Source organism: Lathamus discolor, chromosome 3, assembly GCF_037157495.1.
Source record: "Lathamus discolor isolate bLatDis1 chromosome 3, bLatDis1.hap1, whole genome shotgun sequence".
Lineage (NCBI taxonomy): Eukaryota > Metazoa > Chordata > Aves > Psittaciformes > Psittacidae > Lathamus > Lathamus discolor.
The window spans coordinates 92,946,494-92,969,760 of NC_088886.1; the positions used below are offsets into that span (position 1 = coordinate 92,946,494).

Genomic DNA, 23,267 nt, shown 5'->3' on the forward strand with positions numbered 1-23,267 from the left:
TTCAGATGCACACAGCTTTTACACTGCTTCTTTTTAAAAGTACTCTAGCAGTTCTTTTGGCTTGGCATCCCATGCTATAACCAAAAAAACAGCTACTGATTGTCTTTGGCAATTTGAGCTGCTGCCATTTTCCCCATCTCACTGTAAGTTTGCATTGGATGTTCAAATGCATTCTATCACATACTGATATTGGGGACCATTAATAGTTGATGTGTGTAACTGCAGCAAGTGGCCCTGTCCTCTCTTGAGTTCAGGGCTTGTACCACCCCGTGTTGTTGCTGGAGAATAAAAGAAAACTGGGTTCTGATGCTGAGCCCACTGGTTAAGAACGTTGCTGCAGAGACCTGTATGTGGCTGCGTGGTGGGGAAAGAATTAAGGAAAAGCTGACTAGCTGTTCCACCCTCCTAAGTCGGATTTACAGGATTTAAGCAAATCTGCTGGAATTCCTTGATCTTATTTCTGTTCTTTATAGCTTGAGTACTATACCAGCTCTGGGAATGGTTGCTGTTGACTACCTCTCTTTTTTGGCTTTCACTGAAGATCTCTTACGGAGGAAGCACTGATATTTCAGTTGGTCTTGACAAATAGTAGTCTGGCCAATTCAGGAGAAATAGGCTGAGTTTCAGAGAGCCAGAACATTTTGGAAGGTGGTACTTCAGAAGGGTCCATACAGAATAATCTGAAAAAATCTAGATGGAAAGAGTCTTTAGGTAATCATAAACTAACTGTTATAGACCTGTGTTTATATCAGGGTGAGAAGGTTATTTGTGGTAAATATGGACTTGAGTATTTACAACTACTTCAGACTTGCCCACGCAAGAAAGTTCAAGATCTGGTTTACCTTATCTTTAGGTATGTTACCTATCTAAACTGCCGTAGTTATATTGGTATCATTTCCTCCTTGGTCTTCCTTTCCATTTTGGAAATGGCCGCATAGCTGTGAGAAGCTTTTGAGAATCTGAGATCCACCTCTCTGAAGAAAATGTCACTGACAGAAAACCAGGGGGGGAGTCTTGGCAAGAAGAAAATAGTTCCAAAAGAGGACCTGGCACAGAAGAGCAAACTTCCAACACCCACTATGTGTCTTTGCAGAGGCTGTCATTTCTACAGAAACTGAATACCAGGCTCGAACTTCTGTTGCTTTTGGTGTGTGCCAGTCTGTGTTTCCTTTAAAATCACTTCACCTAGGAAATAACTTTATCTAGTGATTCAGGTTGCCTTGAAAGGGAAGTAACTTCCAAGCTACTGTGAAAGAAATCCAGTGCAGGCTTTTGCTAGGGGTTTTACACCCTGTTAGCATGTATCGGAGGGCTAAATAGGTGAGCGTCTTACAGGAGTTCTGAAGGAGCATCAACAGCCTCTCTGCTCCTGACTAAGGAGCAGATTTCTCGGAATCTCGGTAGATTTTTCTGTTCCTGCTTCCTAGTATATCCTTTCCTTGTGTTTTCGCTGGAATAAGTGGTTCTAAATTCCAACGTATTCCCATGTCTTCTTTTTGTTTTGTTCCTTTTTTGCCAGTGCTGCCTGAGAGTGTCAGCATGCTGTAGCATGTAAGCTATTTCCATCCTCTGTTGCCCTGATCATCTGCCTCCCTCACTACAAGGATATAGGAGATTTGCTCCTAATTAACTGAGTGCAATTCTTGGCCAAATCCACTGTGTCCAGAATTCACTGTGGTACAAATCCACTCCAGAAAGGGCTCCCTCCTATCACTCAGCAACTCCTATAAGAGATCCAGCATGGAGTGGAATTTCCTTGCCTTTGATGAGCATCTGAGGATGAGGCAACACAAAACTGTCATCTGAAGTGAGTAATGAGCAATAAGTGAGGGAATTAGAAAAGAGGCTTTTTGTCAAGCCAATGGATTTCTATCAGCCTGTTCCTTGTTTTTATGCTGAACGTGTGTTTGGAAATGCTGCTCAGGAGACTTGGCCAGGAGTGAGCTCATTTCTTGAGGTGACCTTGTTTCATGCTGCAGAACACCAGGAGTTAATCCTTCCGAAATCAGAATATAAATAGGTAATTCCTGTTAAACTGAGCTGAGGAGCTGCACAGGGAACTTGTTAAAAAAAGTCTCAAGATTGAGCAGCTTTAAATGTACCTTAATATGTACATTTAAGAATGTTTGAAACTTCCGTTGTTATACTCTTAATTCACACGGAGGAGCAGTAAGCTGAAAACACTAAAAAATCCCATAGGATTGTTCGTAACAATACAGTAATGATCAGCCTTCTGGAAAGCATCCCAGCCAGTGAAGTGAAAATAACTTTACAGCCCAAGGTCAAGGAGACACTTGAAAAAGACCTAGAGAAGCAGTGGTAGGATGCAGGGCTGAAAACTGGGAATGCGCCGCGGAGGGCTGTGCCGCCTGGGGGTTTTCCATGGGGAGAGCTGCAAGCTGCTTCAGGTAAAGTTTTCTGGGTCCCTTTTACCTGTGTCAAACCAGAGTTTGACCTGGGGAAGCTGCAGGGAGCTAATCGAGGAGGCGGGGGGGGGGGGGGGGGGGGATAAAGTCCAGATTCCTTCCAACAATAATCTTTGGCAAGTGTGCGCGCACAAGCAGCTTCCTTCTCCAGCTCTGCTGCCGGTGGTTCTGCAGGAGGACACAGCCCCGCGTCCCCACCGCGGCTGCAGCCTCCCTGCCTCGGGAGGGAAGGGAGAGGAGCGCGGCCGGCCCAGGCGCCGGGCGGGAGGCGGGGGCTGGCAGCGAGGAGAAGCGCAGACCTGGAGAGGGAGGGGAGAGCGGGCTGAGGGCTGCGCCCCACCCGCCAGCGCTTGCCTCCTCCTGGATTTAAGGGTGCGAGAGAAACACAGGGGCATGTTCTCCGCCCTTACTGCTCTCCCCTCTTTTTCCCCTTTCCAAAGAGAATAACCAAGGAGAAGAGATGGGGAGAGAAAGGGGAAAGTGAAATTCTAAGATGCTGCTGGGAACTTTGATCCCTTCCCCTGTACCCCTTTCCCTGCACAGAAATGGAAGAGGCATCCCTCTCCCTCCGGTGCGGAGCGGCTAGTGCCCTGCTCCCGGGGAAGCCCAGCTGCAGAGCCCGGGGAGGAGGCAGCAGCTGAGCCTGGCAGCTGAACGGCAATGTGATGCTTGAAGAAGCTTCTGCCCGCTTTGACAGGAGGGATGGAGATCCCCAAAGTACTGGGGCTACTCATAGAGCTCTCCAGTCTGTTATCCTGTCTCAGAGGTGTTGAGGTAAGAAATGGCTATTCTTCTATCTGCTTGTGCAAAGTCACATGGCTCTTTTAATGTCCTCACTGTAAGTGGATCTTGTTATTACTTGAATATGTTTTCCAACGCATCCAGGCAGCTGTGGTCTCTGGGAAGAGCTGGGGGCTTGGGGAGGGATTTATTTCATTGTGCATATGAAATTCAGAAAAGGAAACAAATCAGGGAAGCAGGATGCACAAGGGCTTGCAGATGCTTTGGCTCAGGTTTCTTGTGTTTCTCAGGCACTGCAGTGACCCTGGCAGGAAAGATCCGTTGTTTCTGTTCTTTGATGATGGACTGATTACCCCTGTTGCTGTTAGGAACAGATGATTTATAGCCACATGGATGTGGGGCAGTGACTACAGCACGTAGTGTCTGCACTAAGATTTGGTCAATCTTAGCTAAGATGGTCAGTGCTGGGGTGTTTTGGAAGCTGCTATGTGAACTGGCAACAACTAATCTTTCATTAGAAGGGAAGCATATTGGACTGCAATTCTTTTATTTATGGTCCATCTCCAGGAGCAAGTTCAGGCTTTCATGTACAGCCTGTTATTAGTCCAACCCATCCCTCTGTTGCCTGCGGGCTTACGTGTGTGTGCAGGTGCACATTAAATGCACCAGGGGACCTGGAGTGTGGCTCAGTCAGCTGTTTGGTGCTGTCACAAAAGTGTGGCTTAGCTCACTTTCCTCTCTTTGGAAATAGCTTTGAGATCCTCAGATAAGTCCTTTGGCATTGATACTTCTCAGACCATTATGTGGGATTTCAACAGCCTGATACATGCAGATGGATTTTTGGCTGAAAAGCATTTGTCAGTTAAATGCTGTTTTATCCATGCATCCCTTGTGTATGTGCACCTGAGATCTAATCTGCTGTTTCTGAGTCATGTCAGGATTTCATGTTTGATATGTAGCATCATATTCTGACTTCCGGAGGGTGATGGTGGAGCTTGGCCATGGTCGCCAACACCTGATGGACCATATTCACAAGCTTGTTTTAAAAAGAAAGATGTCTGCCATGAGTAGGTGTCATTCTTGTCAGGTATCTATGGGAACTCTCTCTCATTATTCTAGAGGTGGGTTTGATTTAATTCCAGATTTTACTCTTCCCCTTTTCCAGGGAAAGGTGGAGCTGAGAGAAGCAAAATTACTGCATTTGAAGAAAACCAGAACCATTTCCAATAGCTGGTAGTCTTTATATGCATAACTCTGCTCTGTGAATAACAAGGCCTTGTTCATATAGAAATATTAGAAACATTCATTTAGAAGTATTTAGAAATTAATTAAGCTACAAGGAGTTAACAGAAGCGTGTACAGTTTCTTCTTTTCACTCTGTGAAGATCTTGCACCTGTCTGCACACCATGTAATGGTGTTTAGTGGAGATCCCTATCTTTCAGCCAGCAATCAAGTTATGACCACCAAAACCACTGCCTATATGAGGAAATACAGTTTTGGGGCTGGGCAGGATGCTGGAATTCTGAAGACTTTGTTTCATATTTTTTGTTCTTAACTATTTAACCCCATTGGGGTAATAATACCATAGGTCATATCATATTCTCATGTATTAAAACCAAAATCCCCCAAAAGCATTGTTGTGTTTCTCCTTTAGGCATTTCCCCACTTTGTACACTTAGTTACTATTTTAACAGGGATCCCTGGGGGCATCTTCCCATCACATAGATACATCTCTGTTTGCTGCTGTGGCCATAGATGGCTTGCTCTAGAAATGGGGAGAGAATGAGTTTTCCTTACTGGTAACAGTTATTTTCTTCTAGCTTTTCTTTACATAGGCATCTCGCTCGGACTTCCCAATTCTATTGGAAAAGACCAAGCAAAGCCCTGCAATGTGTTCAAGGGTAAATCTCTGCAGGCCAGTAATTATTCATTTTGCTGTTAGTGAGCAGAGCTGTGATTGGATTTGAAGAGGAGCAATGGGGAGAGCAGGGAAGAGGCTGGTTACTAGGGCATGTTTGCCTAAAGCAGCAAAATGCTGAGCTGCTTTTAGGACATGCCCATGTTTATTTCATCAGATAATCATCTTTCTCCTTTTGCTCTGTTTCTTTTCCCAGGCTTTCTTGGGATCCCAGCCCAACCAAAACCATTTGCAGAGTACAGGTAAGAACAAGAAGTTATTAATTCAGTCAGCAGGCAGCTTCTTTCCTGCAGTGGTGATCTGAGACCATAGGTACGGTGAACTGCTACCTGGTATTCTTCCTTTCTTTCCATCAGTACTTTAATCTTTACTCCTGCCTAAATGCTTGTTTATCTCCTTCCCCAAAATGGCCAGACCACTTTGTTTCCTTCATGTCTACTAGTCCTGCAGCTCCCTACTCCTCCCACATGTTCTTTAATTTTGTTCTTTGCCTCATTCTTGCATGCTCACCTTTCCTCCGCTCTAATAACTACTGAATTCTCAGACAGCCCCTCTGAGAGTGCCAGGCATGATGCAAAGGGCACAGTGTGTTTTCCAGACACTTACCTGTAACTGCTTCTCATGTTTGTCCCCTGCCATTAATCTTCAGCTGTCACTCACCCCCTCTTGGCTTGGCAGCAGCTACAAGGCAAATGGCGAAGCTTCTTTGTACCCTTAATGTTTGCCCTATGTGTCTTTATGGCAGGAAGGTTTTCTGAAAGTGTTGGTCTCTTTTTGTTTATTCAATACAGTCAATAGAGCTGTAACCATTATCCCTTTCTGTATCTGCTCCTCCATGTTATGGACTCTAAAAAGCTCACCCTCACACAGAATCTGGTTCTGGTTTCCCCCTTTCTTATTTCAGGGTCATGAATGGAGAGTTTTCTTCTTTTGTTAAAGGGACCATGACAGGCAATAATAAATTAGTTGTTGGGGTTTCTTTCCATGAGATATTTCACATGGGCACTGGCACGGACCACTGGCACCTGCACTTCCCCCAAATAGGTTCCCTTTCCCTACATATGTATCATCCAAGTTCAGATAAGCCAGGGTACATGCTAATGTGTGTAGGGAACGTACAACTACAATACCATTTCCCATTCCTGCTTTGTAGAATGAAATTTTAAACTCTCCTCACTTTCAATCAATTTAGACAGGCAGCTAATCTTCTAAAGAGCCTAGGATCACATTTAAGAGCATCTTAGCCGGGTGCCAAAGCAGGTGGGGAAGGAAGTGGAGGAGTGTGTGCCAGGCTCAAGTACTGCTCCAGGGCAAGTGAATACATGTATTGAAATAAATGGTAACGGGAACTGGTTCAAGTTGTCCATGTTTGGGCCCAGAGCTGACATTTCAAAGGTCTGTCTGGGCAGTTCATGACTTTCAGATCAACTTGTGGTTTAGACAGTGTATATTATAAACATTCTTTGAGCAGCTGCCTTGAAGAATGGTAGAATTGAAATCAAGCAAGTAGCAACCAGGACTGCAGACATGGGAGATGTTTCAGGAGATCAGCTATTATCTCCCACATTGTCTGAGCCTTGGTGTATGATGCCTTAAGTGATGCTAACAGCTCCTTTCCTGTGCCCAGCATCCAGCGTGTGTGGTGTTGGACCTCTTGGGTATTACAATGGCTCACTGGCGGTCACTGAGGCTGGGGCAGAGTGCCTCAACTGGGCAGAGTTCCCCGATTATGTTCAGCAGTACCCAGACCGTGGCCTGGGGGACCACAACCACTGCAGGAACCCGGATGGGGGAACTGCGCCCTGGTGCTTCTACCGGCTTGCATCAGGTGCCATCGGCTGGGCTAACTGCGACTGTAACCAAGGTAAGGGCTGCTGTGTTTCTCTGCCAGTGCTTGCCTGCACTGCCCTGGGGGCTCAGGGCAGAAATGGGTGCTGCACAGACTTGCAAGCGGCAGGTGGGACACCCTGTGAAAGGAGCACAGTACAGTAACTGTCCCAAACTGTCGAAATAATTAGGACTAGAGGCTAGCCTGTGTGGGAGAAGAACGTCTGTATATAACAGGGGGTGGATTTAAGCTGCTGTAGCCATAATGCCATGTATAGATGCTTTTATTCCCATACAAGGAGACTTCTTTTTTGTTTTGTTTTTTTTTACTGTTAACTTATGCCACTTTGAGACAGTTTAAGTTATGTGGAAAACAACTCACTCCTGCTTCTTGAGTGCCTGTAGCAGAGCTCTCCTCCTGTAAGTGTAGCTGTTCAAATACAATAAGCAAAACTCTTCTGTGGCTAGGTTGGTAAATCTGTGGCAAGGTAGGTTACAGGCTTGCTTTGGAATTCTTCACAGTGCTGACACAAGGACTGCTGCTTGCTTGGAGGCATGCAAAGGAGCTGAGCTCCCTCAGTGCACGGATTTCAGCGCAACATTCTCAAAAAGGTTTTGTTTGTCCTCCTGCTTTCTGACCTTCCTTGCTTTCTCTATGTTTTAGAGAACAGATGAAGTGCAATTTAATAAATGAAATGAATGTCTTTTTTCCCCTTGCCAGTGAAAGTGCTTTCAGAGATGGCTTCATTAAAGTGAGGGGTACAAGTGTAGTTGTGCTGTGTGCCTGCATGAGCTACTACAGACAGAAGGTGTACACAATACATAACTAAGCAAGGAAATGTGCTTTCTAAACTGTGGTAGGTATTTGTGGTGCAGTGAGAATTGAAAAGGCATTTACTTTGTAACTTGCTTTTCTTAGAGAATTTAAAGAGGATTCACCTGCTGTTACTGAGCACCTAGCTATAGCAACAGTGACTGTCATAGGTGGTTGATGGTAAATAAATCAGTGGAGTGTCAAAAGGAATTAGACAGCCTACCATTTCCATACACCTTTTCAAGGTAGCATGTAAAATCATCCCCATTTCACAGAAGGAGAATCCAGGAGCTGTGGCAGAAGCCAAGTTTCCTGCAATGTTACCATGGCTTTGAAAAGAACATAGCACCGACTATCCTGCCGAGCAGCGACTGCAGGACTCAGAAAGGTGCCTTCAAAACAGCAAAACAGGGATGAGAGAAGCCAAGTGCAGTTCAGCTCAGCTCTGTGCAAGTCCAAGACTTGCTGGTCTAAAACAGTCATCACAAGATAGCAGCTTTTACTTTATTTCCTCCCCTCTTTTGGAAGGTGCTGTGCGATTGGCTGAAGATAGTAGTGTGGAGCTGTACTTCAATGGACTCTGGGGCACCATCTGTGCTGACTACTGGACTGACTGGGACGCCAGTGTTGTCTGCAGGCAACTAGGTCTCAGGTGGGAACCTCAGTCTGGTTGCGAGAGTTACTGCTCCCGTAGCCTTTGAAAGATCAGGCTCTGTGGTTACAGTCTCCCTGGCATAGTGTGTTGGCTGGGGGAGAGGAGTTGGTTTTGTGGACTCATTTCCCATTTACCAGGGTCCTTTCATACTGTTTTTTTTCTGTGGCTGTGCTAAACCCAAACAGCATTTGCAAGATTTCTTTAAAGCTAGTGTCTGCTTGGTGCTACAGACTGCGATGAGTGAGGTGTGAGATCGTATCCTCTTTTTAGTATTACCAGCTGGAGTTACTGTAGTGATCTAATAGAATTTTTGAGAGCGTGAACCGTCTTTGGGAATCTGGGGTTTGGACCTTCATACTTCCAAATAGTGAGGAGATAATGTCTACAGAGAAGGAAGAAGGTAATTCAGATATTTGGATGTTTGAATCTGTTGATGAGTTTGTTCATCACTCTCAAGCGAGGGGGCCATTTCTGACCAGACCAACTCTTCTGCCTTAAGTAGGAACACAGAATGGGTTAGGTGGTGGGAAGTGCTTTGTGCTTGTTTGTGCTTTCCCATTAAACTGTAAATGCCACCCCTTTATGCATCCCAGTCAACTGGGCTCAGTGGGATGTGAAATGGCACAACTGGACTGCGGAGTCACAGGAACCGAGGGGAACTGGTGAGTCGAGCAGTGCTATGGCATTTCGTCGCTCTGTTGTGTTCTTTGTACTAGTGAGATCGGCTCAGCTGGGAAGAAGAGTCACCCTGGACTGTGGCCTGTTCCCCTGCACCTGCAGTCAGCAAACTGCCATGGGGATGAGAAAGCCCTGCTGCAGTGTGGCTACCGGGAAGCTGTGTCAGGAGTTTGTAAGCAGGGGAGTGCCATGGCAATCTGTGTCCCTCCAGAAGGTAAGTCTCCAGGGAAGGTTCACTCCCTGTTTCTTGCATCAGTGTTGCTGATAAAATGTGTAATGTAAGGTTGTGAAGCTATGGTGAGCAAATCATGGGAGCATGTTCTTCTTTCACCTGCTGTTCAGGTGGTTATCTCCCTTCCAGGGGAAAACTATCCATCCTTTCCCAATCGCAAACACTCAGAGTGGGCATACTTCTACAGTCACTGAAAGATGGCTGCTCTTTATGCCCACATCCCGTTTCCATCAAACCAGGATTTTGTCTGCAGGCAGCAAAGTCTTAGTCACTGTAACAGCCAGTTAAAGAGCCACCCCTGAAGCAGCCCCTTACTGTGGGCTGCAATCACTGATGCCTCTGTGGGATCTAGAGGGGAGGATGGGAACTGAGCATCCCAAGAGCTCCTCTGGCTGGTGAATGGTTCTACACCCTGAACTGCTGGATATGCTTTGTCTCTGTCTTGTTCTGTTGTGCTCTCTTTTCCCTTCTTGAAGCGCAGGTGTAGATGCCCCACTGCGTTTAGTTGGGGGAAAGGAGAGCTTTGAAGGACGAGTGGAGGTTTACCATGACGGCAAGTGGGGTACCATCTGTGATGACCAGTGGGATGACCGGGATGCTGAAGTAGTCTGTAGGCAGCTGGGACTCAGGTAATTTCCCTGCTGTATATCATGGAGTGGTCCTAGAAGTAAGCAGAATGAAGAACATGAGAGCATCTCCCTTCACTATAGTACCAGCCCTTTCTCTAGGAGGCATACAGAAACCCTGGGAAAGATAATTCTGGACTGATCACCCTATGTAATGGCACCTCATTCTCCTGTGTACAATTCAGTGCTTAACATGAGAGTTGTATGCTGGGCATTCTTGAAAATTTCGTCAGTACAGGATTGTTTAAAATAGACAATTCAAGTTTGAGATCCCTCAAAGTCCGGGAGTTTTGCCTGTTACTGAGATTGAAACCTGGTTGTCCTCAGAGCTCCCCAGGTGTCTGAACTGTTCATGTTGCAGGCACATTTTTGCTATGTGCTGGGAGGTCTCATTACAACACTTTCCAGTAGTGTTAACAGCTTTACAGTAGTTCCAGTTAACAGCTGGAAACACCACTGTGTCAGAAAAACAGTGTCCTCTCATAGCTAATCTGATCTAGTGTGGCAGAGTCCCTGTGCAAGGCAGAATGTGAGGGCACAAGGCTGTGACCTTCCTTACTGAGCATATGTGTCTGTAATGTTTGCAGTGGGAACCCGAAAGCCTTGTCGTGGGCTCACTATGGGCAGGGATCTGGCCCAATCCTGCTGGATGAAGTGCAATGCTCAGGCAATGAACTCTCACTTGACCAGTGCAAGAAGAGTGACTGGGGACAGCAAAACTGTGACCACATTGAAGATGCTGGGGTCTCCTGTGACCCTTTCACAGGTACAGATCTACACCTCTATACCAGTCAGATGCAGCCAATCTTACTCCCGTATTACATGGCTTGCTTAGTAGATAATCCCCCTGCCTCAGGATCCTGCAGGGATTCTACATATAGCTGCCACCTGTGGAAGCAGAGAGGTGCAGAGAGCAAGCAGCGGGTGGGAATGGGTCAGAGACAGGCTTGGTGGTGTTCCCGTGGCTTTCTTTCCACCAAGGTGGCATGGAAAGGCTGAAGTGAATCCTCACTGACAAGCGGTCGTGTTGGGGAGCAATGAATGTTTGCTTTTTACATACCCACAGGTATCTGTTTCTCTGGTTTATTTCACTCATGGGCTGTACAGAAACCTCAGCAGTGGGGCGCAGGCTGCTGCTTTTCTCCCCTGCTGAGCACTGACCTTTCTTTCTCCCATCCCTTGCAGAGGGCACCATCAGGCTGGCTGGTGGCCACAGCCCCAGTGAAGGCAGGGTAGAAGTTTATTACAACGGAGACTGGGGCACAGTGTGCGATGATGGCTGGACAGACCTCAGTGCCCAGGTAGTCTGCAGGCAGCTGGGCTTCAGGTAGGACTGAGAGTGTGTGTAGTGTCTGTGCTTCCTCATTTCAAGGATTAGATTCCATCACCCTTCACTGGGATAGGCTGGACCTTGATCCTTCAATGCTGTCTTTGTTAGAAGGTTTATTACCCATTATGCAGCTTTATTCAAGAAAAATTAATAGGTATCCACATCCTTTCCAAGGGGAAAAAAACACCAAACTTTATTATCTCCTGCCTCAGCCTGTTTGGAAGCAGATAACAGGCTTGATACTGTCTTTCTAAACCCCTCACCAAAGTCAGAAAGTTCTCCCAACACTTCTTAAATTTGCAGGTGTATCAGCTCAGCATTGCCACCTCCTCTGCTCTGTCACTAAACAGTATCACCCACCTGTTCTGTCAGCTAAACACATCACCTGCTTCGGCACCTGAACGTATCAGGGCAAAAAAAGAGTAGTATTAGGGATTTTCATAATGCTTTTCTTTCAGCCCATTGTTGAACTGTCAGCCCTCCAGGTATGAGCTTGAAGAAGATTTAAGATCAGGATACTGTAGTCTTGGAGCCAGTAGAGGTGTTTTGTGGATTTTTTAAGTATGATTATAAATTTTCAGCTTTATAGATTGAAAAAAAGACTCAACTAAATTCTGTCTTTTGAGTTGAGCTGCATACTGTGTTTGTCATCTCCCAGAGTGCCTAAAATTGCAATTCCAAGTAGCTGCTTCCTATAAAAAGAGGTGGAATTACTTAAATATTGGTATTTCTGATGCCTCCTCCACTAGCCCCTCCCCATACTGATAGACCTGGTGTCACGTCTGCAAAGCAGCCTCTGTGGTATAGCTGGCCCTCTGTGCTACTCTGCCTTTGACCAGTCACTAGAAAATGGACTAGTCTGAGAAGGCCTTCCTGAAAGCTGAAGCTGGTGAGATGTGCCTTGTTTGCCATTCTGTGTGTCACTGAGTGGTTTAGGTCAGGAAGCCACTGATATCACCGCTGAGCTCTGCAGGGGAATTTCCCTTTTTGTCTAAGCTTGTGTCTAATCCCCTCTGTGAGATTAATGAGTTTTAATGAATCTGATGTCATGTTTCCATCCTCTAGTGGTCCTGCTACTCTGGCCTCTGAAGGGGATTATGCTGCTGGCCAAGGCTTTATCTTACTGGATGATGTGGCTTGTGTGGGGACAGAGCTGTCACTCCTGGACTGTCCCCACAGCAACTGGGGGCAGCATGACTGCTCACACGTTGAGGATGTGGGAGTCCGCTGTTCCCTGGAGAGCAACACAGTCATGGATGGCAGCCTGGGTAACTCGCCTTGCTTCTCGCCCTGGGCCGTGGGGAAGTGTCACATGCTAGGCTGTTCCTTGGGAATCTCTGGCAGATGTGGGAGATGAGGGGGCTGCTTTTTGAGGAAGACTCCTAGGAATGAGCCCTGGCTGTCTTGGGGCAGAACTGTGGCTCCACCAGACCTACGGCCAGCCCAGCAGGGAAACTGAAACTGGAGAGAACTGGCTGTCTCCAAAACAAACCTGAGGGGTTGAGAGATGGCTGCCTTAGTGTGCCATTGCTCACTGATGAGATCCCTCAGTCTGTGGGAACATGGGACCCCTTTAACTAGACCTGGTGTAGGTAACTGGTGTAGTTATGTTAGTGTTACACCTTGCCAAGACAAGAAGACTTCAGATGCAAGGTGCTGTTGTGAGGAAATTTGCACTCTCTTGTGTGGATGGCACACTTTAGTTAAAATTGTGAATATATTTCCATTAGCGTAATTTCCTCATTTATATGTGGCCTGATACTCTCCCCCTACCCTCATACAGGAGACTTTTGAGTTTGTCACACATTTTTACTGAAATAGATGGTATCCAATGTTCTTGTTTCTCCTGAATGGAGAACTCTTCTCTTGCTTAGGATAATGTAATAGGTTTATAATTTAATGTATTTATTTCCTGGGCATGTTTAAGCTTGCCCACTCTTGGCTCAGGATTAAATAACTTTCCTTCTGTTCTTGTTCTCCTCTTTACTCAGCTTTCAGAATATGATCCACTAATGATTTCCAGTATGTATTAAATTAATATGTATGCAGTCTTCTGATTCAGTGCAGAGCTGAAATGTCTTCATATAGAAACACTCCTCTTCTTTCTTTTTTTTTTTTTTTCTTTTTTCCTTTTTTTTTTAAAGCTCACTGGTACCTGGGATTCATCCTTTCCTATAGGACCCAAGTTCTGGGCACCCCACACTCTTGGGTGGTTTTGCTTGCAGCTACCCACGTGTTTTCTTCTGCAGGGCCTCCTGTGCGGCTCATGGATGGAGAAAGCACCAAGGAGGGACGAGTTGAGGTATTCCTGAATGGGCAGTGGGGCAGTGTCTGTGATGATGGCTGGACAGACAGAGATGCTGCAGTGGTTTGCAGGCAGCTGGGATTCAGGTGAGAGCTCTGGTACATGCATCATACAGATAGAAACAACTCTCAAGGGGATCACTTCTCTCTGGACCAGTTTCTGGAGGCTTTCTTTCTTAGTTTTGGCATACCCATATAGAACCATATTGAGGGAGTAAGGTCATATTCTTACTGAACTACTGTCTGTGTGTAGTGACACATAAATATTATTTCTCTTAAAATGTGATGGTACATCAGGTTCACCTGCCTACTGCAGATTAGCCACCCTCTCTGTAATTGCAGTGGTACAGCAAAAGCCAGGGCAATGGCTTATTTTGGTGAAGGCCACGGACCCATCCATCTGAACAACATAGAATGCAGAGGCACGGAGCACACCCTGGGGCAATGTGTGAGGCCTGATACAGGGATTCCCAGCTGCTGGCACAGTGAAGATGCTGGTGTGATCTGTGACTATGTGGAAGAGAAGGTTCAGGATATCAGGAGAACAGGTAACATGCCCATTTCTTCTGTGCAGAAATCTGGAGCTCCAGCTGTAGGATCTCTACATGCCTTTATGCTTTTTACCTGTACTTCTTCCCTTGGCTGAAAATTAAGCATGTCCTGTCCTGCACCTCCTACTTAATCCTTGGTTTTGTTGTCTCTTCTTAGGAGCATAGGGTGCTCCAGACTAGTTGGAGGAGCACCACCTATGTCAGGCCTTTGAGCCTGCTGAACCGCCCCATAGCCAAGTCACCATACCCTTCCTTAGAGCATTAACCATGAGCAAACTTTGGGGTTTATGGTACTGAGGAAATAGCTGTAGAGGTCTAGTTCCTTGCATAAGACTACAGGTACTGTGGGTAAGCACCTCCACCAAAACTGAGGAAACCTACGGGATCAAATCTGCTACGAATTCCATATGCACAGCACAACAGAATCAACTACAATGAGGATTAAGGCTCTTGGGGAAGGTGAACAGTGTTTGGCTCTGTGACAGCAATTGTTGATGCTTAAGCTGAAGGTAGCTACCCAATGACTCTAACTTTGCTGTGCAGGTCCAGAGTCTGGTGTGTGCGGGATGCGTCTGCTTCACCGTCGCAAGAAAAGGATCATAGGTGGAAACAAGTCCCTCAGGTACTACCTGTAATTGCCAGGAAAGCCAGAACTGGTTCCAGCTTCCCTACAGGCTCTGGAAATAGCCTGGCAAATGCTGAATACATCAACACATTTTCACTGGTCATTTTTGAACTTAATTTGAACCAGTGGGTCTATCTAGGGAAGAATTCACACCAGCTGAGCCCAGATGGGGCAGAGTGGATGGGAAAAGAGGAAACCAGCTCCCATGTGTGTGACAGCTATTATTCCTCTGTTTCTTGTTCAGAGGCAGTTGGCCATGGCAGGCCTCACTGCGGTTGAAGGGTTTTCATCGAGATACTCGTCTGCTGTGTGGAGCAACCCTGATCAGCAGCTGCTGGGTAGTGACTGCAGCCCACTGCTTCAAAAGGTGTGTTTATGGGTGGGGAGCCCTGAGGGATACCAAGTGATGAGCAAGATAACCTTGTACAAGGTTATCCTTCCAGCCCATGGAACCACACAACCAAAGTTCTTAAACCAAGACCTTTGAGTTATGATGTGTGGAATCTTGAAGCATTTATGGGGATGACTCAAGATAGGCTTGCTTTATCCTTCACTGCTTACAGCTCCCTTTTAACTTTGAGGCTTCACAACTTAAAGCGAACCAGCACTTTGCCATTCTTTGGTGCTTTAAGGAACTGTGAACAGATGAGGTCACAAGCCTGTTGCAAGTATTGTAGCCCTTTTTTATAGGAAAAAAATCCTATGCATGGTAGAGAGTAATTTGGGACACCCATTGACTGCAACAGCTGGCATTATAACCTCTACCAAAGATGTGCCACAATGTCTTTTCAGGTTGTGAGGAGGTGGATCAGCCTCACAGAAACTGAGACTTGTGTGAGTCTGTTTCCTTCTCAGCAGGAGCATCAAGAACTTGCGTCTCTGTTTCTCCAGGTTTGGTGTTGATGTGCGGCGCTACCTGCTGCGGGTGGGTGATTACCACACGGGTGTGAAGGATGAGTTTGAGAGGGAGCTGCCCGTGGAGCAGATCGTCCTCCACAGGAACTACTGGGCTGGCAGCAATGATAACGATATTGCCCTGGTCCGGATGCGGGGCAGAGAGGGGCACTGTCTCTCCTTCAATCGCTATGTTCTGCCTGTCTGCCTGCCTGACAGGAAAGAGAAGTCTGACATCAACAGGCAAGCCTGCATCATCTCTGGCTGGGGAGACACAGGTGAGTGAGGCGGCTTTGACTGGCAAGAAAGGTGAAAGAGTCTGGGTTTAGAAGTCTACATGGGCCATTAATTTATGTCTGCACAACTCGAGGCCATGTTCTTACTGCTCCTATTTGTCTGTGCTAGTGCATGATGTTAAGGAGTGGGGAGGTGATTTTTGTGCCATTGTGCTTTCTTCTGATTTTAAGGCTTCTGGAGCCTGCTCAAGGTGGAAGTTCAGGTTGCCATAGCATCCCTCTGAAACTTGGGGACAGAGTAATGCTGCCATCTGGCCACAGTCCTCTCTTTCTTCCCCTTTTTACATACATGTTGGCCCACAGCAGACCCCTTAGATAGCAGCCTGTGCAGAGCCGTACAAAGCCTATGGAGGCCGCCATGTTTCCATCACCTCCTGCCTTCTTCATGGTACTGTAATAGTGAAGTGGGGCCTTAGAGGTGGAAGGGATCTCTCTTAGACTACCTTGCTCTATCTCCCTGGATATTGCTGCAGGGACAGTTGAGCTCTGAAGCTGGCTTCTGCACTAGGTTCGAGACAGCCTGAACCTGTCTCTTGCAGCACATTGCCATGGAGTTTCCTAAGTAAAAGGGAGCAGGAAATCTTCTAGGAAAATTAAATTATTAAATACTTAAGTTTCTCAAGGTGATGTTTCAAAATGCTGGGCTTGGTGGAGTCCTTAAATGGATACATTAGCAAGGTCTGGAGATAGCTTTAAACTCTAAACAAAGCTTTATAACCAGCTGTCCAGTCTTCCCTCATTTGAGGATCAGAGATGCGATGCAGAGCTCAGAGCAAGGAGGCCTTTCTGGGGTTGCTGTGATGGGAGCAAAGCCGTGTGTTAAGAAGGACTTACTGCCAAGAGGCAAATAGCCCCTAGGAGCTTGTCTGTTGAGTTTGGACTTGCCCATCCTTCCCAGCTGTTTCCCTAGCTGTTACCCTGTGTGTTCAACTGCAAGTATATATGTGCCTTTGGAGTCAGTTGCACAAAGTGCACATGTCACTTTGGGCTGTCAGTGGAGGATCAAGAAGCATTTCAGCCTTACAACTCCCTTAATCTGCACTGGTGCTTAATGGCCAGAATCCCTCGCACATGCCAAACCCACTAGCCCAATGAGAGGGGCAGTTACCCACTACCTTGTGAGCTTACCATAAAGCCTGGACACAGAAATGTCTTACTCTAATATAGCATGTGAACCATATGTCATGAGCAAGTTGTACTCTCAAGAGATTTAAGCAAATAGGGACAAATCTAGCCAAAGATGAAGTGAGCTCCCTTTGAATAATATTTGGATGCTTCTGAAACATCTTCCAAAGCTTCTCTGAGGATCGAACACTTAGCAAATATTAGTGCATTTATCCTCTTGAGAAAACACTGCCCTTGTTTTACAGAGGAGGAAATGGAGGCTCAAAGAAGTGAAATAAATTGAACAAGGTTCAAGTTACTTGTTGTCACAACCAGGAGTAAGACTCGTCCTTTGATCTAACCTTTTTCTCCAACCTCTTCCCCATTTCTTTGATCTTACAGCTCTTTCTTGTGGTTTGGCTTGGCAGCACTGTTTTGTGACGTTCTGGTTGTTCAGAGGTGCTGAGCTTGGCCTATTCCTGTGCCATAGCTTTGACATGAAATGTACAAGTATCTTTTTTTGTGTGGAGCACCCTTGCTGTAGGTCGCTGCTGTTGTCTGAATGTGAACTGGTCTGGACAGTGTTCTGTTCTGTTCCAGGGAAGTCCTATTCAAGAACCCTACTGCAGGGAGTGGTGCCTCTTCTCCCACGGGAAGACTGTGAGGCCCGCTATGGGCACAAGTTCACGAACCGCATGATTTGTGCTGGGAACCTCTCTGAAGACAAGCGGGTGGACAGCTGCCAAGGTGACAGTGGAGGGCCACTCATGTGCCAGAGGTCAAATGGGCGCTGGGTCATTGTGGGGATCACCTCCTGGGGTTACGGCTGTGGTCGGAAGGATTCCCCCGGTGTGTACACGAAGGTCAGCAAATACGTACCCTGGGTCAAGAAAGTGACCAAGCTAAAATGACAATGTCTGAGCTCTAGGAACTTCAACATATGGCCCTTCTGCCCCACAGCAGCAGAAGGCTGTGGCTCCTGGCCTGTGGCTGGTGGAGATTGGACACTGGGAAAAGACTTTCATGTAGAACTGGGAGAAAAACAGTTATGGCTGATTCCACAAAGTCTTTGGTTTCACTTTAGTTTGTTATCTCTGAGCAGAGAAAGCAAGTGTTCACTGGTAAGAATGATAAGTCTATGTTGCTCTGACTATCTGAGTCCTGTAATGCAATCACACTTGTTGCCCTGCACGCAGAAATGTGTAAGTGGAGAGATACCTGCCTCTGTCAATCTGTTCCGGGGTTTGTATGTTTGCACAGTTGAAAAATGCTGCAAGGAGACGTGAGATGCTCAGAAGATGGCACCAGGCTCTGGCATAGCCGAAATCTTCATATTTTCTTTTCGTAACAGCTCTCCAATTCCAAGAATCAGAGATTTAACCTGAGCTGAGGAACAGGCCAACAGCTGGGTCTTTTCCTTCCCTGTTATGCTTCAAGGGTGAATCTTTCTCTTCTGAATAGTAGATCTGCTCCCATATGATCCCTTTAAAGTATCTTTCCAGGCTAAAAGATGCTTGTCCCTCCTTCTGTAATCCTCTATCGCATGTTTCCAGCTGCCAGATGCTATGGTTTTTTTGCTACTTTCTCAATATAGTGGTTATTTTGTGTTCATTAGGTTTAGTTGTTTTTTGGTTTGGTTTGGTTTTTTTTTTTTTTCTTAAAGCAGCATCTCCTAGAATCAGTTTTTTGTGTAAGAGTAAATCTTCATTTTTTAGGAGACAGTAGCTTTCTTGCCCTTGTGTTTCCTACAAAGAACTTAAAAATGTGACCTCAAAAGGCTGAATAGACATGTTATTTTTCTTTAAAACCAAATGTAATGTTTATCTCAAACATTCAGGTGTTGAATCACTGTTAAACAGCACTGCAGCAGCTTTCTCTTGATACTTCATTCACCACAGTTCTTAGCTGCCCTTTATTTGTGATGTTAGTCTTTAATAGCTCTGTGCTCACAGTTCTCCCATTGAAATACAGAAATATTCCTGCGGTACAGATGCACCTCAAGCAAGTTACTCACTCCTTGTGTAAAACACTAAGCGTGTTGCAAAGCAGCTTCCTGCTTTCCCAAAGTGTGTCTTATTCTTGCAACCTCTGGGCTATGCTTCTATGCTTCCTCTCTTCTCTGTACTATTTCCTTTTTCATTCCTCTCAGTGGGGGTAAAGCAGCTTAACTGGAGGATATGCGTACACTGCCATCAAGCTGTAGTTCTCAGCCTGGGCAGAAATAATCCTGAGAGAAAGCAGGCGTTCTTGAATAGTTAAATTTCTTCCTTCCCTCCCATTCAAACAAATGAGCAGAGTTTCCTCTTAGGCCTTAAGCACTTTTGTAAGTTAATTTCTTATTCTTGAGTGGGTAGAAAATACAAAACTAGGCAGAAGGGCTAAGTGCGTTAAGAGTTGTGCAGTGCACAGTGTCTTCTCTCTGTGTATAGACCAGCCAGAGAGGAGACGGGTCTGCTCAGGAGCAAGGGCAATAAGCTTTGATGTATAACCAAAGACTCGAACACAGAGTAGTAATACAGGATGGGACACGCAGAACTAGTCATGATGTGCATGTTTTGGGTTCACTCATGCACTGTAGGGTAAGCGATGACTGGGTCAGGCACTGGCCTGCTGCCTGGAAGGTCTGAGCTCAGGGGCACTGAGGTGCTTAGTACCTAACTATGACCAAGGTAAGAGCAGGAGGCAGAGCACAACCTGCGGATTAACAAAGTCATGCTACAGGACATGTGGTGACAGAGTCCTGGAAATCGCTTTGGATTCGATAAGCAGTGATTGCCTAAAGCTTTAACTTGTCTTCTATAAGACAGCTTTATGTAAAGGTGCTGACCTGGCTGGGTGACTGATTTTTGTGTATGAATGCTAAACAGTTCCATTTACTCTTTCCAGGGATTGTAGGATAACTGGGTTACCTGTTGCGATGGAATGTTTAAAGATCCTCCTTGGAAACTTTCTTTTAAAAAAGAATTGTAGGAATCTCTAAATCACGCAATGCCAAAATCCCTGCAAACTGGCTTTGGCACAGATCAGATCTGTGTGTGCTACTTCTCAAAGGGCGGGGAGTCTGCAGTGCAGCTTGTGCTGATAACCCTATTTGAAGTGCCAGGCTTGATCCTTTGGCAGGGCTGTGCTTGGCTCCACATTGGCTGTGTTGTCCTACAGCTGCTGGCAAAGTCCCTAAGACACAAGCTGCAGACTGCTCCTTATCTTCCAGAAATTAATATTAGAGGAGGACTGAGGGCAATTATACCACAGACCTCTGGTCTTGCAGAGCATTAAGTGCCAAGTTCAACACCAGCAGTAACAGTACTTGTCTGGGAAACATGGAGTGATTTAGCTCTTATCTTCAGCCTCCCCAAACCAGAATGCTACAGCAGCTCAAATGGAGTTTCTGTGCCCTGGGTGCTGTCACATTTCTAGTTTACCCTGGTTTAATCTTTCAATTTATACCCATAACTCCAACAGGCACAGAAGCACCTGAAGGATTGAAACTATGAGGTTATTTCCCTAAGCCTACTTAGCTGGTTGCCATTCAGGAATTAGAATAAATTACCATGTAATCACAAGTGAGATGCAGGCTTGCTATTGTCTTTTGGAATTCCCAAGTTCTAGTTCAAAATGTTTCTTTCTCCGAGATTTTGTCACTGTGGAAGCTGTGAGAATACTTATAATTAATATCCTTTGAGTCCTGCATGAGCCAGAAAGAGGGAAGTATCCAGTCTCTACATTTACACATTAGTGGTACTGTAGGCAAGCCTGCCAATACTCTTGTGAATTGTCTCAACCTGTTTCAGAGCACTGCTATTTCTCTTTACTGTTTAAACTGGGACTGTGGCCCAAACCAAACTCACATACTTTGCCACCAAGGCTTATCGGAACTGCCTGGATAAGTGGTACCTAACCACCCTAGGACTGTATTTTGTACCTAATGTTGGCCAGCAGCAGATGTTTAAGGGATTATATGTGTCAGTTTGTACTGAACAAGTTTTAACAGCCTTTCCTTTTGGGGAATTTTGTTCTTTGCCCATTTAAATTAATTACTTGCATTACTATTATCATCATTAAAAACAGAAGCGCAAGTACTTAGTCCTCCAGGTGTTACACAAACACTATGCACTATCCTGTTGTGATTATTTTTTTCCTAAAGCATGAGAGTTTATATCCCTAACTTAATATATTCAGTTTAACCAGCCTTCATCTTCCATATAAATGTTTAATCCCATACTTAATCCAACTAAACTCTCAGCCTCAGTATTTTCTGGCAATAAGAACCAACATAATTTTATTCTGCATAGCACATAATTGCTTTTTATGGTTCCTGAATTAATTGCCTTTTGTTTTCATTGAATCCCATCTGTCCTTGTGTTCTCAGCTATGAGAGGAAATAAGGGGCCTGGCTTTATATACTCTGTTGTCCATCACTCTAGAGATAATCCCTTTTTAAACCATGGCTTCTCTGTCTCTCTTCAAGCCAAACTGTTTAGGTGTCTGATAACCTGATGACTGCCTCTTCATGTCTTCTCTTTCTGCTGTACCTTTTAAGCTTTGGTAACCAGAACTGAATGCAGTTTGCCAGGGGAGGCTGTGCCATCTGCTGATTATTTTCAGTATCATTTTGTATACTAGGTAATGCTGTGAGTGGTTTTAGTGCTGTATGTGTACTATGCATGTATGCTGGAGCTAGTTCTAAACTTGCTAGTGTGGTCTTGGTAGCAGCCTAGCTACAAGGGGATGAAAACCTGCCAAGGTTAATTCCCCATGGGTCTTGGGCAGGTGCTGAGCTCAGAGCAATTGCCGTGGGTGTGGCTGGGGAGAGTAATGCAGCTCTGGGCAGGAAGCACATGAACGCAGAGCTTTGCCTTGGCTGACATACCTGTAGGGGTGACACAGTCCGTCTTCACAGCATTAGTCCATTGGATAAGGCTAATGCATATACACTGTTCCCAGGAGCTGAGAGCTCAGTCACTACTGCTGGTGGTTGCACTGTGGCACATGGATGCTGTGAGACAACTTCCTACAGCACTGTGGCACATGCTAGTTATGTGAGAACGGGAATGTCACTATGACTGGCTGGGAGCATTGGCAGGAGTAGAAACATGGCTATGGTAAGGTAAGGAGCAGCTATTAGTGCTCCAGGTATCCTTCTTTGAGGAACACCCAGCGCTGGTGTCTTCCTGACCTGCAGTGCCTGCACTGCTACCTATAGCAGCCCTGTCTTGACTCCAGTCCAGGCTTTGGCTCTCTGAAGCTGGATTAAAGAGTTATCCCTTTTCTGTAGCTGAACACTGTTCTGATGGTTTCTATGATGTTTGTGATGGTTTATATGATGTTCTATGCTGTAATTAATCAGGCAGCTGTTTATTAACTTGGGCAGAATGTCGATTATCCTTGTAATCCTTGTACGCGGAGAATAACAGATCAGTTTCTGAAAGGTATTAGTGGAGGCACTGGTGAGGAACAGGGAACACGGATATTTGTTATCTGAGGGGTAGGAGAGGTGGGCCTGCCTTTTGTCTGTCTGCTTTTCTCAATGAAGTCAATATCCTGAAGTTTTTTCACCCCCCAAAAAGCTGCAGTGACCCATCAACCACTTCAAGACAGATTTTTATGTGTATATTCAGCAATCAGATGCAAGTTTTTGAGAGATGAATTGCATTCTGGTATTTAACACCATTTTGACAGATTCACTAGGAGTTGCTTGCAGCAGAAGGGAACAGAATGGCCTCAGGTGGTAACTGGCTTGGGACCACTTCTTGTGGAACGGGGCACTGTGACCCAGACAGACCAATGCACATCTCTCAGGCTGTGTATTTGCTTATCTAGAAAAGTATTTAATTTCCCACATCAAGAAGAAAATCTCACTTGTGTAGCAGTCTACTCAGTCCTATTAAAATCCCTTTCTTCTAACCAGGGGCTGAGTGCCCCTGACATCAGTCAAGTGCCAAAACTTTTATGTCCCCTGGATCAACACTAATGGCTCACAAGGTATGCTAATAAATGGATTATACTGTGACTGTGTGAGGCTCTGTCTTATTTTTATTCAAGGGCAGGTTTGGGGATTTTTTTCAGCACTGAATTAAGCTAATTAAATTTCTTTATTGATGTTATTTTTAGAGCAGATTTAACATGCTAAAGCATGTTACAAAGTCAGCATCATGTTAGCTACTGTTACAGTGAAATGCAACCGTTCTTCAAATGCCATGTTTTTTTGCCATTTGGAACAAGTAAGGGGTACCTGCAGGTCAACT

The 23,267-nt window shown here is 45.6% G+C and overlaps 1 protein-coding gene across 1 annotated transcript; it reads left to right on the plus strand.

The window, feature by feature from the left end:
* Positions 1 to 1,544: 1,544 nt before the first annotated feature.
* Positions 1,545 to 23,032, plus strand: LOC136010027 (neurotrypsin-like). Its single transcript, XM_065670619.1, has 16 exons — positions 1,545 to 1,807; positions 2,970 to 3,200; positions 5,283 to 5,328; positions 6,714 to 6,950; positions 8,256 to 8,379; positions 9,099 to 9,274; positions 9,774 to 9,921; positions 10,506 to 10,684; positions 11,104 to 11,245; positions 12,314 to 12,516; positions 13,498 to 13,639; positions 13,895 to 14,100; positions 14,647 to 14,725; positions 14,973 to 15,095; positions 15,620 to 15,900; positions 17,623 to 23,032. The coding sequence occupies exons 2-16, from the start codon at positions 3,129 to 3,131 to the stop codon at positions 17,931 to 17,933; spliced, it is 2,469 nt and encodes an 822-aa protein (XP_065526691.1). The 5' UTR covers positions 1,545 to 1,807; positions 2,970 to 3,128; the 3' UTR covers positions 17,934 to 23,032.
* Positions 23,033 to 23,267: the final 235 nt, after the last annotated feature.